This window comes from Pipistrellus hanaki, assembly GCF_964339955.1.
Source record: "Pipistrellus hanaki genome assembly, chromosome: 18".
NCBI lineage: Eukaryota > Metazoa > Chordata > Mammalia > Chiroptera > Vespertilionidae > Pipistrellus > Pipistrellus hanaki.
This window is the reverse complement of record NC_140520.1, coordinates 6,843,639-6,862,533: the sequence shown is the minus strand read 5'-3', so window position 1 is coordinate 6,862,533 and position 18,895 is coordinate 6,843,639. Positions and strand designations below refer to the sequence as shown.

Sequence of the window (18,895 nt, the reverse complement as noted above, 5' to 3'; positions counted from 1 at the left end):
TCACAGATAAAATCTCTTATCAAACTTTTAAGCTGTAAAGAAGAATAGAGGTATTGTGAAGAATAGATTCATAAATGGTTTTAATTAAAATAACCAAGTACAGTAGGGCCATATATAGTATAAAATATTAAGCACCAAAAGCAACAAGCTAATACTAATATAGTCTATATGCTTTTTCAGTGCTAAATACAAACTATTGGGGATTTCTTAAGTATTCTGGTTAGAAAAATTCCAATTATATCTCAACCGAACCTCTCTTGGCATTTCAACTGATCCTTTTGAATCTTCCCCGAACAAGTCCTTAGAGCAGTGGTCCGCAAACGGCAGCTCGCGAGCCACATGCGGCTCTTTGGCCCCTTGAGTGTGGCTCTTCCACAAAATACCATGGCCTGGGCGAGTCTATTTTGAAGAAGTGGTGTTAGAAGAAGTTTAAGTTTAAAAAACTTGGCTCTCAAAAGAAATTTCAATCGTCGTACTGTTGATATTTGGCTCTGTGGACTAAGGAGTTTGCCGACCACTGCCTTAGAGGACTGTGACCACTGTGGCGACACTGCACATCTGGCCCTTCCTGAGGCACCCTTCCCAGAGGGACCTCTCCTCGCTGGTGCAGCTGAAGGTCATGCTGAAATAAACAGGGAGCTCCAGCCTTCTTTACGATGGTCAAAACTCCCACTTAATTAAATTAATAGAAACGGAATCATCATTTTCTTTCTCCAGCAATATCTTCAATGAATATGCATTGGATGCCTTATAACAAAACTTTAACTAGAATTTGGTAAAATAGAAGGGTGCAGGTGTATAGTACATTAGACATTTTTGTTTCTGCAAGCAAGACAAAATGTCATTTCTAGGAAAGTTAATGTGAGCATTACTAATAACATGGTCAAATTAAATAATTAAGAACTGAATTAGATATAGATGCAGTAGACATCATGGAGAGTGGCTATTATTGAATGAGTCTTGTTGAAATAAGAAATATCAGGGTTCTGTCATTACTAGCTTCTAGTTGAAACTAGAACAACAGCCAAAAAAACAAAAACAAAAAATCGCCAGTCTACTTTATCTACATTATGCTTTAGAGTTTTATAATTCAGTATGCTTTTCAGAATCATGTGCATCTATAATGAATTGTAAAGACAAAAAGCAATAAAGAAAGGCATAAAGGGAGAATTTAAATGTGTCTTAAAGCCTGGTATTCAGGCTTTATATATATAAAGAGATTAGCTAACGCTATTGTCTGTCTATCTATCTATCTATCTATCTATCTATCTATCTATCTATCTATCTATCCATCCATCCTACCCACATATCCATCTATAGATAAACCTGTGCCAAATTTGCCAGTTATCTTTAGAGCACGGATTTCCCTTGTAGGAGTAAACTTTGTCTAATCTCCATGATTCTACCCTCTGTTTGAACTCTTTCCAAACGGGACCGAGCAGACTCGGTTGTGACTGTAAGGATGTAGGAGGTAACACGCTCACCACCCTGAGCACTGATGGCATCTCTTTCCTGGAGCTACTCGGGTCTCCCTAATTGAAAAGCATCACTGCGTTTGTTATTTTTATCTGCACAACACCCCCCTGAGCAGACTTAAGGCTTAGTTGTCTACATGAAGCTTTCCAACTATGGGGTTGGAGGATGCCTTAAAGACAGGTGAAGAAGAGAGACCCTATTGTGATCTACCAGGTGAACCTGTGCAGAAAGTTAAGCAGTAGTGGCATGACTTGCATGTTGTCTGTGAGCAGCTGAGCACGAATGATTGTCAGTGAGGAAATAGGGTCTCCTGGAAATGTCAGCAAGTCTGTTCTGGCTTCATTTGGTAGAAAACAGTGGCATCGGCAGATATCTGTGCACCCGTGGGAGCTGGGATATATGACACATATTAAATGAATGGAAAATTAAGGTACTACATTTGGGGAAGTCAATTATTTTTTTAAATTTTTTAAAGATTATCTTTGTTTTTCTTTTTTATCTTTTAACTGTAAGACCATCAATTGTCTACTGGATATAAGGCATTATAGTCTGTGTAATATCAATAGATGAAGAAAGAACCATATATAGATTTAACATCAAAACCATCATGATTTTAATGTTAGTTATTCTTCCATATACCAGTAGAGGGTATTGTGTAGGTACAAATAAAATTGAAGTTTGATGATGTTATCACTATATTCAAATCTATCTACATATTCAAATTTTTCACTTTTGTGCCAAACACATAAAAATTTAACTAAAAATGAATAAGAGTTATTCAGAGGAAACTAACTAGTCTAGATTACAAGTTAGAAAAAGCACAGTTCAGTTAACTTCTAAAAGAAACTGACATATTTATTAATTCAAATTAAGAATAATAAATATGCAATGTCACACATTTACTAATATAAAGTACAACATGTATGCTTGGTGCTCCACGTTGTACTTTATTTCATTTTCATTAGCAAATACCTTTGCATTCCTATTTTGTACAGGTAGAGCAAGCATCAATTTTTAAAGTATTTTTGAAATATAATGATATATTAGAGTTCAAAATTAATATAAGAATTGCTTACAGACTTGGTTAGCCAGGTTTTCACATACTAGTATAAAATGGCTATCTCACTGAAGTATCAGTGTCGCTTAGAATTAGAAAAAACCAGTGGCTGATGTAGACTTTTCGTTGTGACATGTTCAGCAGAGAAACTAGTTGGAGATGCTGTAACGCATCACCCAGGAGACTTCCGGCCAGGCTCTGCTCCAGCGATATGCTGCTTTCATCAAATGCTTGCAACAAAAACAAGTTTGAGTCCAGTCTTGTGGGCGCAATCCCAGTTATGAGGTGTGCAGGATATTTCTCTCTCTCTCTCTCTCTCCCTCTCTGAAATCAATGCATACACACATATATACAAGTATATATGTATGTATGTATGTATGTATGTATGGAGTATATACATATATATCAACACATTTGACATCTGTCAATGTTAAATAAATATATGTATAGACCATTAAAATAGAAAAAGGTTTACTATTTTAAGTGAAGTCACGTTTACTTTTAAATGAACTTAAGATAAAAAAAGGATAAACAGTCTTATTTTGATTCAAAAGAACTTAGCTACCTGGCTAACAGCATTAAAAAAATGGGAATGTCACCTCAAGGTAACATATTAAGAATGCATACTTTATTCTTAAAAAAAAAAAATCAGAGCCATATCTGTTGCTAAAAATATATAAGCCTTATCTTTCTTAAAACAGGAACAAAATAAACTTCATCAATCGTGAACACATATGCTAAATGTCATACATTACTGTATAATCTGCAAGGTATAAAAGCACTACGGCTGATGGCTATTTTACCTATCCTCTTGGGATTCAGAGAAATCTGTTTTAAAGACCACGAGGGAATAAAAAGCAGGAAGCAGTTGAGAATGGGTAAACAAGCAAACACAAGCATCCAAGCAATTTCTCTTTTCTTTCTCATATTGACCTTCCTTTCAGCTTCTTAAGACTTTTTCCTGTTTTGAAAAAAATTTAATATTAAGTCATGGAAAAGATCATTGCAACAGAAATCACTATCAGACTTTAAAAAATAATGTAAAAAATACATATTTTCAATATTTCAAAGGTAATATTCAAAATAACTATTTAAAACTAAAAGATAAGAGCCTTAGCCTGTTCTAAATAGTAAAACTCAAAAGCTGGCACCTACTAATCGTGTATTCAGAAGAGAAATGCTGTTTGAGCTACTTTCAAAAACAAGGACAATTTTAATGTTTTTCAACTTCCACAATCCCTTCTAAAATTTAATACTTTCAATTTGAGAAAAGAATCTAAATAAATACCTTAGTTTTGAGAGTAGCCAGACTAACTTCCAGTTTGCTTACTTTTTGATTTCCAGAAAATCCACATCAATGAATATTACTGAAAAGTCTGGAGAAAGGGTACGCTGTCTGTATTTCTTGTTCTTCGAGGTAGTCAATGCTGACAGAATTGCTCTGTATACTGACTTAGATACGTGTATTTTTGGTCTGAATGAGAACAGGGTCAGATTTCATTGTGATGAATTTTCTTGGGGAAAAATCGCTTGGGAGAATGGTTTTACACCTGAATTCCAAATAACGTGACATAACATGAATAAAGTACATGAATAGTTTAATTACCACAATCAGTTCATATTGCTTTTCATTTCATTGTAGTCTACATCAAATTTTGTGAAAGAAAATACTATAATATATCAATGTAGTATAGCCTACCAGAAATGGAAAGAAATGCCCTCACATCCTACAAACTTTAAGGTGGCTCTAGTGTCCCTTTCTCATTGGCAGGCATTTCTCAAGGCCTGGGAAATGGGGGCTCCCCAGAGCCCTGTCAGTCTTATCTCAAAGCAGAGTTAATGACTGAAGTGCTAAGGGCAAAAATAGAGCTTTTAGAAATTATCTTTTCCACCCCCTCCAAAAAAATGCAATATGCTTATATATGCCATATACAGGGTGGTATGTCTATTTTTAAGAAACTTAAATTAAAAAATACTTTAATAAGAGGAAAAAACACCAAAAGCCATTTTGAGTCAGTTCTTTCCAGCTATCAAGCGCTATTAAATACAAAATGTACTTTAATGAAAATGGAATACATAGGGATGGCCTCCACACTGCAGGACTGTGTCTCTGACACTGAAGGGAGGCCCCCTGGCCCACCGTCTGGTCCTCACCTCATCGATCTGCGGCTCCTGAGCCTGCGCGGCCTTGGGCACCGAGGAATCGCAGTCCGGGCTGTAATGCTCGCAGTAGTCATAGGCGGCTTTGGGGTCACTGACGATTAGTAGCTGTTGGATGTCCCCCTGCCCAGAAGCAAACAAGATGTGGTCAGCATATTCAAATATACAGAGGTCTAGGGCAGTGGTTCCCACATGGGGCACACACCCCATGGGGCGGGGAAGGGGGGTAATTGTAAGGGGGGCAATTCGAGAATGAGTTATTAACTGTGAATTTCTTGCATTACTTAGGGTTCTAGGGAGTCTCATATCTACACTAACAAAAGAGTAACATGCTAATTGACTGTACCTTTGAGATGTTCACCAGCCAATCAGGAGTGAGTATGCAAATCAACCCAACAAAGATGGTGGGTTAATTTGCATTTGCAGGCACTGAGTGGCTGGGGGTGGGATGGGATGCTTGCATCATCACCATGGCAACAATGCAGGTGTTCCATGCCACCCCAGACACTTGGGGCCTCTGGGCAGTGTGGGAAGACAGAAAGGTGGCTCCAGGCCAGAGCACAAAGGTGACTCCAGCCAGAGCAAAGGCAGTGCCAGCATCCAGGGGAAGGAAGGCCCCTTCTTGCATCACCCTTCATGCATTGGGCCTCAAATACAGTATATAAGTATATATTGTGACATATTTATGCATTTCAGTTCTCTATTATATGTTTTGAAACTTTATTTGCTATTTTTTCATATCACTTCATAGCATCATTATTTCTTTAACTATTTTTTCCTGATTTCTTCCACAGTACTTCAGTTCTCCTTTTGTTCTTTTATTTTTCTCTTTCATGGATGCCATGTTCTTTGGAAGCTTGTTTAGACTAAGTTCATGGCCTTTTAGGATTCCTCCACATGAATAGGAGTTCACTTTTTTGAATAATAAGAACTATAGTATATGTCATGGGTGGGGAGCGCGAGGGGAAGGAAGGCATCAGGATGTGAGAAATGCTAGGTGGGGCATGGCGAACAAAAAGGTTGGGAACTGCTGGTCTAGAGCAAGACTTACTCAAGATCACGTGTGGTGTATTTCTACATATCTAAAGAAGAAAAATCATTTACTGCTCATTGTTAACAACAGTCTTATAGGACTGAAAGTGACATTCACACCTCTTCCACTACAGTTGACGCTTGAACAACACAGGCTTGAGCTGTGTGAGTCCACTTGTATGTGGATCTTTTTCCCAATAAATATGTTAGAATATTTTTGGAGATTTCTGACAAATTTTAAAAATTCTCAGATGAACCTTATGATTTTTTTCAGTAACATTTCCTTTTCTCTCACTTAGTTTATTGTAAGGATGTAGTATGCTAGTGACCTGGTGCATAAATTGGTGCACATTGAAAGGAAATTAGTTAGAAGGTGGCCGGATGGGTGGGACTGGGTGAGAAGGACCTGACACACTCTGGAGCCAATCTCCCTGGGTCCCTTTCCTGCCAAGTGCACCTGGGGTGGCGCCGTGGCTCGAAGGACATCTGTGGGGTCTCTCCAGCAGGTGGGGTCCCTCTGCCTGGCCTGCAGGAAGCAAGCCAAAACTGGCTCTCCGACATCCCCTGAGGGGTCCCAGAGTGCAAGAGGGTACTCTGCAAAGTTGCTGTCATACAGTGTGTGGAATGCAAACACAGCGTGCAGTAAACCAGATTCAGGCCGACAGTGCTCCAGCAACATCATCCACGGCCAAAGGTGGAATTGCATGGCCCCATAAGGAATCAGGCTCTCTCCTCTCTGGTTTAGGGGTGCATCACCCAAGAACCTCCACTGCCAAGTCACTGCAGCTCAGCAGTTCCTGCGTTCAGTGTCTGCCCCCTGGTGCTCAATGTGTGTCATAGCAACTGGCCAGATAGCATATTAGCCTTTTATATATAGAGATAGTACACCTGCCATACAAAAATATGTGTTAATTGACTGTATATATTCTTAGTAAGGCTTCTTGTCTATATTAAGCTATTAGTAGCTAAGTTTTGAGGGAGTCAAAATTATATGCAGATTTTTGACTGCATGAGAGTTGGTACCCTTAACCCTGACATTGTTCAAGAGTCAATTATATTCTGCTCTTGAAACAATCTGTTTCCACGTGGGTCAAATTAAACAGGAAACTAGTTTGACATCAATCTATGGGTCATGACCCTATTAATTATATGAAAGCCTAGAAAAATCCTGAGTGAATATCCATTTGACTCAGATTTTGGACCTTGTAGATTTGAGAATAGGAACTGGATTCCCAGAATTCCTGAGGTCATTCTGAATAACTTCAAAATTACTCCAGCTTTCTCTGCATTCTACATTTTATTAACCGGTGTTATTTAGGGCCTGATGAAAGTAAAGACATTAAGATGTTAAAGACTCGTAACACTGAGCACTAACAAATGCCCCCTTGTCTCCTCTTACTTGCCTGTGTCTCCCCATAGTTTGCTGACCTGAGTTGCAAATCCTCTGCTATTTCTGAATAAACTCAATCTGAGTAGCTAATGGCCATGTTATTTTATTTTTTAAGGTGGACAACACCAACTAATCAATTTAAAGCACTGAGAAGCCACACTGAATTATTATAAATAATCATAAATAACCATGAGAAATGTGAATACGAAAGTCTTCATTAAGCTGTATTAAAAAAAAAAAAAAAAAAAAAAAGAGGCCTCCTTGAGTAATGGTATCATGAAGGGTTTCAATTAGAAATCCTGGTTCTGGAATTTTCTCCCAGTTTGCCACTAACTAGTTGGAATAATGCAAGTCACTCAACATTCCCTATCTCATATACACATGAGGTACTTTTAAAATGCTACATTTTTTAAGAGAATTATGGTTTCCTAAGCACTTACTATTTTAGTCAAGGCACTTGACTTCATTAAATGGAACCCTGCCCACCTTTCCACTGTAAATTCTCATTGCAGGTGGCAGATTTTCAACCATAAAAATCATGACTGAAAAGTCGCTGGAAAGTGCAGTTAAAAATCTGCTCTTTGCCGCCGCCCAGCAGGCATTCTCTAGTGCTTTTCTGTTAATCATATGACAGTCTGCAGGTAAACAAACGCATCCTGACAGGGTGAGGGAACTGTACACATTTAGCTCCCATAGCCACAGAAAACCCCGCAGCTGGAAAAGGTGAGGTGACCCGGTAAAACGGGCATCTGGAGCACACAAGGTGTGGAACGCCACCTTCTCCTCCAATGACCTGCAAAGCTGAGAGCTGAGTGGATGCGATTACCTTGCCTGGGCAGCCCTGGAAGCCAGGTCCATAGGATAGTGTTTGCCTACAGAGAACCTGGGTCTAGAGCCGTGATTGGCAAACTGTGGTATGCAAGCCACATGCGGCTCTTTGTCCCCTTGAGTGTGGCTCTTCCACAAAATACCAAGGCCTGGGCGAGTCTATTTTGAAGAAGTGACGTTAGAAGAAGTTTAAGTTTAAAAAATGTGGTTCTCCAGAGAAATGTCAATCGTTGTCCTGTTGATATTTGGCTCTGTGGACTAATGAGTTTGCCGACCACTGGTCTAGAGCAAAGCACATGTAAGAAAACCTGACAGAACCTACCTATGCTGAGGAGGTACTGCTGAATGTCATGTGCACTTCAAAAGGTTCCTGCCTTGTTTTTATTAGACCAGTTATATAAGTGACTGTGTACAGCATAGTGTACCCTCCTTTCCAAGCTAAAACAGAATGCATGTATCTAACAATGTTTGTTTGGCTTGTTTTCACTTTTGTTTTATATACATACATACATACATACATACATACACAAGAACTTTTTTATTAGTTTTTAAATACATTTTTGTTTATTTCAGAGAGGAAGGGAGAGGGAAAGAGAGAGATAGAAACATCAATGCTGAGAGAACATCATGGATCGGCTGCCTCCTGCACGCCCCACACTGGGAGCCGAGCCGACAACCCAGGCAAGTGCCCTGACCGGTAATTGAACCGTGACCTCCTGGTTCAATCACTGAACCATGCCAGCCGGCTAACAATAATTCTCTATAAGGCTCAACTGTTTCTATTTTCTCATAATTACATCACACTCTATGAGATACACCAGTTAATAAAAATTTAGCTTTTTGGTGCCTATGTAAGAAATCACCTTTGTTCAAAAAGTGTCCTATAAGATTGGTTTGCTGCTTGGAGACCACTTGTCAATGTGAGGCGTCTACATTTTCAGCCTCAACACCTCATCTTTCGGTGAGGCGCACTGGTGGGTGCCCAGTTGAAGTCAGTGCCCAGTGTGGGCATCCCCTGAACTGTGCACCACAGCAGGTGGTTCCTTAGAACTGGCACTGGGAAGCCAGCTAAAGGCTGGAGAGCTAGGTTCCCGCAGGGGCTCATCCAAGTTATAATGAAACACCGTTCTAGAAAAGAATGCTACTCGACAACCTTGCTGTATTGGAGGCCTTGAGACAGCGCCTGGCACCTCGCCTTCATGCACATCCTAACGTTAAGGATTCAAACAATCAGTCTATATCACTTGCCTGGAAAGTACAGTTTGTACCAGAGCACAAAGGTACAGTTTCTAGTCTGGGATCCTCTCCTTACTCAGCCAGTCTCCGCTGTCCAATCAATAAAATCCACTCATATACAAACTCCAGAAAGCAAGGCCCTGTCTGTTTCGTTCTCTAAGCTTCCTCCCTTTGTGGAATAAGCCTGTGGACAGCGGACACATGATAAATGGAGCCCCGGGCAAAGAATTTATTAAATACTCCAAGCCTCGACTTCAACACCTGAAATGAAGAACACTATTATTTATTTGTCTTGCATTTCCTAGAGCTTCTTTAAAATTTAATATGTACTTAAGCAGTTTGTAAAGTGTAAAGTGTATATACCTATTAGGCATAATGATTTCAGTATTTGAGGGCAATTCAAGGGGAATACATCTTTAAGTCAAATTTCTAGGCAGTGCTTATATGGACCCTGTAAAACTTAAAAGATGCTGCTGGACACTCCATCTGTGGACGTTCTAAAAATAAATTCCAAGTGATTGAGATTAAGGAGCCTTAAAGTCATGATTCTATAAGGAAAAGCAATCAGGAAAAAATACATAATATATGAGAAAGAAAGGTGCGCTGCTGTCAAAGCCATTGCCTAACAGCATTCTAGAGTCTTTCCAGAAGGTGCCTGCTGGAGGCGAAGGCTTTGGTTCCCCTTTGATATCAGAGCCTGGTTACATGGGTGGGGGTCTTGGGAGGAGTTTTCATTTGTATATTCAGGAACACGACCAGCATTAAATCTTAAACAGGGCCCGGGCTTCTCAAGGAGCACCTCCCACTGCCAGAAGACTAATTGGAAACTGATGCTTCCTGTCTACCCAGACTTCTGAATCCGCCGGGGCGTTAGCTCTCATCGCAGTCCCTCTCTCCCAACATTCCATCCAGTTAATGATTCCTCTCAAGAATTTTGTGTGGAAAAGGAGAGCTGCCAAGATGCTTAGAATTCTAGGGTAACTGAAAAATGCATCATCGATTGCGCGGAAGGAGGGAAACCACGTAATCAGAGACAGAACCGCTACCCACACAGTCCTTATATTTAACCCACAAGCCAGCTTGGGAAATGAATTGTAAGAAAGTGGATAGTGCTCCTGTGTTACTAATTCAGCAGCTATGTACCAAGTATCACAGAAACTGCCTAAAGGTGAATAAAACATGGCCACCAAAAGTGCACATTTGTCTTACACTTTTAGGCAAGGATTTTTACTGAAAAATATTTACCAGCAATGCTCTATTTGCCCCCACATAATAAATTAGTTAAATTAAATGTTCATTGTTTTTAACCATTTAAAATTTTTTAATTACAGTAGACTTACAACATCAGTTTCAGATGTATACCCAGTGATTAGACTTTATAACTTACTAGAGGCCTGGTACACGAAATTTGCACACTGGGGGGGGGGGGGGTTGTCCCTCAGTCCAGCCTGCACCCACTCTAATCTGGGACCTCTCGTGGGGTGTCTGACTGCCCAGAGGGATCGGGCCTAAACAGGCAGTTGGATATCCCTCTCACAATCCCAACTGCTCACCTGCCTGCCTTCCTGATTGCCCCTAACTGCTTCTGCCTGACAGCCTGATCACCCCCTAACTACTCTGCTGCCATCCTGATTGATGCCTAACTGCCTTCCCCTGCAGGCCTGGGTCCCCGCCCCCCCCCCCCCCAACTCCCTTTCCCTGCAGGCCTGGTCACCCCCAACTTCCCTCCTCTGCTGGCCTGGTCACCCCTAACTGCCCTCCTCTGCAGGCTTGATTGCCCCTAACAGCCCTCCCTTGCAGGCCTGGTTCCTCCCAACTGCCCTCCCCTACTGCCCATCTTGTGGTGGCCATCTTGTGTCCACATGGGGGCAGGATCTTTGACCACATGGAGCAGCCATCTTGTGTGTTGGAGTGATGGTCAATCTGCATATTACTCTTTTATTAGATAAGATAGAGGCCTGGTGCACGGGTGGCAGCCAGCTGGTTTTCCCTGAAGGGTGTCCTGGATCAGGGTGGGGGTTCCCTTGGAGCATGGGGCACCCTGGGTGAGGGGCCTGTAGTGGTTTGTAGGCCAGCCATGCCCCCAGCGACCCAAGTGGAGGCCCTGGTATCTGGGATTTATTTATCTTCTACAATTGAAACTTTGTAGCCTGAAGTGGAGCCAAGCCTTCTGCTCGATCTGTGGTGGCAGCCATTTCTGTTGGGATTTATTTATCTTCTATAATTGAAACATTAATTATAGAAGTGGAGGCTTAGGCCAGCCAGGGCTGCAGAAGCTTGACTTCGTCCATCACTGGGGGCAACCCTAGCCACCTTCTCTCTCCAGCTCCATGGCTGCCACCATCTTTGTTGGGATTTATCTATCTTCTATCTGTTGAAACTTTGTAGCATTGAGTGGAGGCTTAGGCTGGCAAGGGCAGGTGGAAAGCTTGGCTTCCTCCATTACCAGGGAAAGTCAAGCTTCCCTCCTGCTCTCTGTGGCTGAAGCCATCTTGGTTTGGTTTATTTGCATATTCGCTCCTGATTGACTGGTGGGTGTGGTTTGTGAGTGTAGCAGAGGATGGTCAATTTGCATATTACTCTTTTATGAAATAGGATTAAGAGATCATGCTTATAAATCTCATAGCCACCTGATACCACACCACACATAGTTGTGAGAATATTATTGACCATATTCCCCAAGCTGAACCTTATATCCCCATGACTATTCTGTAACGATCAATCTGTACTTCTATATATCTTCACTTTTTTTTTCACCCATCCTCTAAACACCCTCCCATCTGGCAACTATCAAAATAGTCTCTGTATCTATGAGCTTGTTTCTGTTCTGCTTTCTTCATTTATTTTGCTTTTTAGATTTAATTATTGATAGATATATATTAGCGACTTTTCATTGTTCATATTTTGATCTTTCTTCTTCTTCACTCTTCTTCTTCTTCTTCTTCTCCTTATTATTATTATTATTATTATTATTATTATTATTATTAAAGAAGATCCTTTAACATTTCATGGTATTCTGGTTTGGTGGTGATGAATTCCTTTAGCGTTTTCTTGTCTTGGAAATTCTTTATCTGTCCTTCAATTCCAAATGATACTTTGCTGGGTAATCTTGGTTGTAGGTCATTGCTTTTCATCATTTTGAATATTTCTTGCCAGTCCCTTCTGGCCTGAAAAGTTTCTGTTGAGAAATCAGCTGACAGTCTTATGGGAGGTCCCTTGTAGGTGACTAACTGCTTTTCTCTTGCTGCTTTTAAGATTCTCTCTTTGTCTTTATCCTTTTGCATTTTAATTATGTTGTGCTTTGGTGTGGGTCTCTTTGAATTCCTCTTGTTTGGGACTCTCTACCTTGCCTGGATTGTAGGACTATTTCCTTTATCAGGGAAGGGAAATTTTCTGTTATTATTTTTTTTAAGTAGGTTTTCAACTTCTAGCTCTTGGAAAAATGGTAGCATACCTGGTCTCTTGTCTCCTTTCTTGCCACCTTTCTTTCAATGCTATACCCCATTGAATTAATAAGTGCTTAAAAGTATGCTTATTCATTCATTTAGACAATAATACATTTAAGACACTATTCTGAACACTGAGTATATATAGCACAAATCCCCTGCCCTCTTGGAGCTTACATTCCAGATGGGGAAAGAGAAACTAAGAAAAATTAAAGAGTGTTAAGCACTGTGCAGAATATAATAAAGCATGATAAGGAAGACATGTCAGAAGCCATGTCTGAGATGTGTCATGTAGTTATATAGGACTATTTGTACATGCCAGCCATAAGAGCCCCTCTTAGAAATAACTACATATATATTGTCTGAATAAATAAAAATAAAAAGTCCCAGGGAGATTATCAGAGGGAATCAAAAAACAAGGCCCAAGTATATGATATCCACAAGAAACCTACTTAAACTAGAAAGACATATAGATTAAAAGTACAGGGATGGAGAAAGATACACCATGCTATCACTAATCAAAGGAAGTAAGAGTACCTATATTAATTTTAGTTCGCATTGACTTCAAAGCACAGAAGGTTATCCAGGTTAAACAGAAATATTATATGATGATAAAGAAGAAAACTGTCCAAGAAACTAGCTACCTTTAATGTATATGTGCCTAAACCGAGAACATCAAAACTATGTGAGGGAAAAACTAAAACAAGCCAAGAAAATTTTAATTAATCCAATATTATAGTGGGAGAGTTTAACAACCTTCTCTCAGACATGGACAGATTCAGCTGCAAAAAATTAGTAAGGACATAGTTGAACTCAACAACACTATCAATCAAGTGGATATAATAGAATTCCATAGACTACTTCATCCAACAACAGCAAATCGCACATTCTTTTCTATCTCACATGGAACATTCACCAAGAAAGACCACATTCTGGGCCATAAAACACACCTTCAATAAATTTGAAGAATAAAATCCTACAGGATCTGCACACAGATGTTTATAGCAGCTTAATTCACAGTTCCCAAAACTTGGGAGCAACCAAGATGCTCTTCAGTAGAAGCCCTAATACACCATGTTACAGCCAGATATTATTCATCACTGCAAAGCAAGGAGCTATCAGGCCATGAAGCACATGGAGGAGAGATAAATGCATATGACTCAGTGAAAGAAATCAATCTAAAGACTAAAAACTGCAGGATTCCAACTATGTGACATCTTGGAAAAGGAAAAACTACAGAGATAGTAAAAAGATGAGTGGATGCCAGAGTTTGGGGGTAAGGGAGGGATGAACAGGCAGACCATAGAAGATTTTTAGGACATGAAACTACTTTATGAGACACAATATTGGTGAGTGCATTTGCCAAAAGCCATAGAATGTACAACAGGAAAACTGTTGTATGTCAATGCATGATTAAATTAACATAGAATATATACCCATATGTATGCATACCAGTATTTTCAGTGCCTTATATACATCAGCTAATTTTTTAAATATAAATATGTATGAGGGAGATTCCATTACTATTCCCATTTGAAGAATAATAAAATTAAAACATACATAAAGCAATTACCCAGAGAAATGTGATTAAGCTAGACTCTGAGGTTCAAAATCAGATTTTTCTCATTCCAGAATCAATTCTTATATTCCCTCTGCTACACTGAAATTAAAGAATCCTAATCATGGGCCTATATATTCATTTGGGAATTTTCATATAAACTAATTTGTCATTAATTTACAAATGTTTTCAGGGTTTGTTTTTTTTTACCTGTTAAATATTTTGTTCCTAAAAGTATTCAGATTGCAATTCAAATAGGATCATTTTTAGCATTTTTGCCAGAATAGCACTATTTCATAAATGCAGGGTAGTATATAGACAAAATTATATACACTACACAAATTTGCATCTAAAATAAAATGACACTATTTCCAAAAAAGTGAAAATGAATTGCTGGTGTTTTTACATCTTCTTCTTCATTACAACTCTTGATCCAACACTAAAGTAATGCATACATGGCACCATTGCTATCTCCTGTCAGTTCTAGTTTAATTTCTACACATTCAGTTGCAATGACTCAGAAGTCTACATAGGAACCATAATGTAAAAACCAAAAGAATTGAAATATAGTTGATTAAATTTTGGGAAAAGATATATTAACACCATATTTGGGTATGCTGAATTAATTTCACAAAAGAAATCAGAAAATTTTATTCTGATGAAAAAAGGTATGTGTTTTACAAAATTATATTTAGCCTGTAAAACTAGTTTACAGTTAAAATAAAACTTTTCACCCTGGCTGGGTGGCTCAGTTAATTGGAGCTTCACCTAGTACACCCAAAGTTCACAGGTTTGATTCCCAATCAGGCCACATACCTAAATTTCAGGTTTGATACCCTGTCAGTGCATGTAGGGGAGGGAACTAATCAATGTTTCTCTCTCATCCTTCTCTCTCTTTAAAATCAATTATAGATAAACATATATATCCTCTCTAATAAAAGAGAAACATGCAAATTGACTGCAGCTTTGCTACACCCACAAGCCACACCCACCAGCCAATCAGGGCGAGTATGCAAATTAACTCAACCAAGATGGCAGTATAGATACTCCTTGAAGGAAGATTCCTGCAACAGGGCTTCCTGCCGTGGTCTCCGCTGCCCCACCTGCTTCTCTCCCTTCTCCCCCACCCCGCCTGCTTCCCTTTTTCTCCACTGCCCCACTCCCTTCTGCAGTGCTTGGCTTCTTTCTATGCTGTCTTCAGTCTTCGCTCTGTCCTGGATATGCAAATTAACCACCATCTTGGTTGGGCTAATTTGCATACACACCCTGATGGGCTGGTGGGTGTAGCGAAAGTGCAGCCAATTTGCATGTTTCTCTTTTATTAGAGAGGATATACACACATATATTTAAAATTATTTTTAACTTTGCAAGACTAGAAATTAAATTGTTTACAATATCCACTCCTCTAATAAGTCAATATGTAATATTTGTGTGCAATTAAAGCATGATACTGGAAGATGTGAGAGTATATGGTTATATACTGCCTGGATCAATTTATGATTTCACTTAGTATGATATAATGTGCTAAAACATTGTGTTTAGAATCTAGGATTTAAATATCAGTGGAGAATATACAAAACACATGGAATCCCAAACAAATAATCTGAAAATGTCACCAATAACAATTATTATTAAACTATTAGAGGCCCAGTGCATGACAAGAATAGTCCTTCCTTCCCCCGGCTGCCAGCACCGGCTTCGTCTAGGAGGACATCCGGTCTAATTAGCATATTATGCTTTTATTATAATAGATGCCACAGGAGAGGTATAAAAGCACGGGAATGCAAGACTGACACTCCGAAGTTACACTGTTGTTTTTTTTTTATAAAAATACATACTCTCTGTGTGTATGTGAGGATACATATGTGTATGTACATATATGTGATATTTAGATTCACACATCAACAAAAGGCAGCATAACTTGCACGTAAAATTTGTCTATTAACCTGTAATATCTTGCACAGCTTTACCCTGTTCCACTTTGGAAAGGAAGTGGCCCAGAGAATGTGCACAAACAGCCATCAGAGTAACGCTGAGGTCTCAGGCGTGCGCCCTGCCAGGGGCCAGGCCCCTGTCTGTGTGTTTGGCTCACAATTAACTAAATGACCAGAAAGCACCAGCCAGGGTGCAGGGCCTGGAGGGTGAACGGAGAGAATGTGAGGCTCTAACTGGAGAATTATAATCGGAAGAAAGCTTTTACAGTGACCTTCACATCATTTTTAAAAAGGTCTCTGAACAACATAAAGTTCCCTTTGCCATCTCTCTTGTGCCTCGCAAGCCTCCACAAAGAGCCGAGAAAAGCGGAATATGTGACTTGCCCATTTTTCTCAATCCATCTCCCAGAGAAGGAAGTGAAGAAAACATCCCTTTCTCTACGGGGAAGAATAGCAGGCACTAAGCGGAGAGCCACGGGCCCTTCCCCGGAGAATAGCGAGCCTGTGCTGGCATCACCCAATCTCTGTCAACGGTTCCCAGGCGCTCCGGTGGCCATTGTCCACTCATTCTCTCCCCCAACAATGGCCAACATCAGCGCTGCGCCCACAGGGGACGAAAGTAGGTCACCCTGCAGAGCGGCCAGCCTCCCTTTGGGCGCTTCTTGGTGGTGCCTGCCATGAACTGGGCACACCTGCCTCAGCCAGAGCCAGCCGGAAAGAAAGCCCGGCTCGTCTTTACCTCAAACACTTCTTCATCCAGGATCCGCGTGCCGAACACCGTGATCCCGTTGGTGTCCACGATGGCGCGCTCGCTCCTCCCCAGCGGCTTGGTGGCCTTCTTCTTGCAGTCCACGATCATGGTCACCGTTTTCTTCTCCACGCTGATGGCTACCCGATGCCACCTGCAAAAGCCCAACCATAACCCTCGAGTGAGTTCCCAAGACCTGGTTGCTGAGCCATCGTTCACGTTGAAATACAGTTTGGCTCAGTGGATAGAGCCTCAGGCTGCGGACTGAAGGGTCCTGGGTTCGATTCCAGTTAAGGGCACATGGCCGGGTTGCGGGCTCACCTCCTAATAAGGGGCAGGAGGCAACTGATCAATAATTCTGTCTCACCATTGATGTTTCTCTCTCTCTCTCTCTCTCTCTCTCTCTCTCTTCCTCTCTGAAATCAATAAAAATACATTTTTAAAAAATGCAGTGCATTTGAAATTGGGAAAGTGAGCTGAAATGGTGCCAGATGGAGGCTCACAGTTTACCGGGAAGGAGCTAAGGGCCCTGGGACACAGGTGGATATACATGTGCATGTACATATATGTGATATACAGATTCACACATCCACAAAACCAAAAGCATTGAAAAATAGCTGAGTAAATTTTAGGAAAAGATATATTAACATGTTATATATTAACATTTATTGTGTTTAGAATCTAGGGCTTAAATACCAGTGGAGAATATATAAAACACATGGAATCCCAAACAAATAATCTGAAAATGTCACCAGTATCAATTATTACTAAACTACTAGGGGCCAGATGAATGGCAAGAGTAGGCCTTCCACCGAAACCAGTTTGGCTCAGTGGATAGAGTGTCGGCCTGCGGACTGAAGGGTCCCGGGTTCGATTCTGGTCAAGGGCATGTACCTTGGTTGTGGCACATCCCTAGTGGGGGGCGTGCAGGAGGCAGCTGATCAATGATTCTCTCTCACTGATGTTTCTAACTCTATCCCTCTCGGTAAAATATCAATAAAATGTGTTTAAAAAAAAAAAAAAAAAGAGTAGGCCTCCCTTCCCTGGCTGCCGGCACTGGCGGTGCTCAGCAGGACGGATGTTCAGCATCCCTGCTATCCTTGCTGAAAAGGAGGGGCCATCGGGGCCTCCCTGTGCATGTGGCCACAAAGGCTTCATCTCACCGTGTCCCAGTGAGGGCATTTGCAAAGAGACTGGGGGTTGGAGAGGGGGTAAGTCATCATTGCCATCTTCGGAAATGCTTTCTTCCAAAGTGGAATTCCACTGAGAAAGAGAACATCTCCTGTGGTCCCTGAGGCCGGCTGCAGAAGGGGTAATGTCCTCTCACCGAATGGCGGCTCCACCTGGAGCCCCGGACATCCTCACTGGAAGACACAATGTGCTCCTCTGTCTTCATTCACGTTGATTTCAAGCGCTTTTGCTTTAATTTTTTCCATTTTAATTTCAAGACAGTTAGAGATCACTCCGGTGGGCAGGAGCCAAGACGGAGACACAATCCCTCTCCTTCTTCCCCGGGCTGGCAGGAGGCGGGCACGCTGAAAGCAAGCCCCGTCGGCATGTGTGTGGGGAGAGAGCTAACTCAGGGCATGAGGACGGGCGGGAGGGGAGAGAGGACCAGCCCTTTGGAGACGTGCATGCCCGCCTGGTCGTGTAAAAGGGGGTTCCCTTAGCAGGAGCTGGTGCTAGCATAACCGGTGGGTGAAGCTCACTAGATGGCGCAAGCGGCTCTGGCTTATATTTTCTTTTCTTTTTTTTCCAAATGCAAAGTGCTAGATGAATATTCCAGAAATGTCTAGGATTAGGTCCTTAACATGGCAGGAGCCTTCCTAAAATTCGACTTGGCAGGGCTACGGATGAGAGCCAAGCGTATTTCCACATACACGTAATCTCTGGTCTTTCCACAGCCCATTCAGCACAGGCGTCTGCTTGGTTTGAATTGAGCAAATATTTAGATGGAGGAACCTCTTCATACTGTGAGGGTGAAATTCACACACGTTTCCGCTAAGACATCCGAGTCCTCGCTTCAACCA

The 18,895-nt window shown here is 41.0% G+C and overlaps 1 protein-coding gene across 1 annotated transcript in view; it reads right to left on the bottom strand.

The window, feature by feature from the left end:
• The window catches only part of COL11A1 (collagen type XI alpha 1 chain), a 146,510-nt gene that overhangs the window by 100,513 nt on the left and 27,102 nt on the right, over positions 1–18,895 (bottom strand). The window contains exons 4-5 of the mRNA XM_084866080.1: positions 16,857–17,019; positions 4,688–4,816 (exon numbers count right to left, since the gene is read on the bottom strand). Of these exons, the coding sequence (XP_084722206.1) occupies positions 4,688–4,816; positions 16,857–17,019 (292 nt within the window). The remainder of the gene's footprint in view (positions 1–4,687; positions 4,817–16,856; positions 17,020–18,895) is intronic.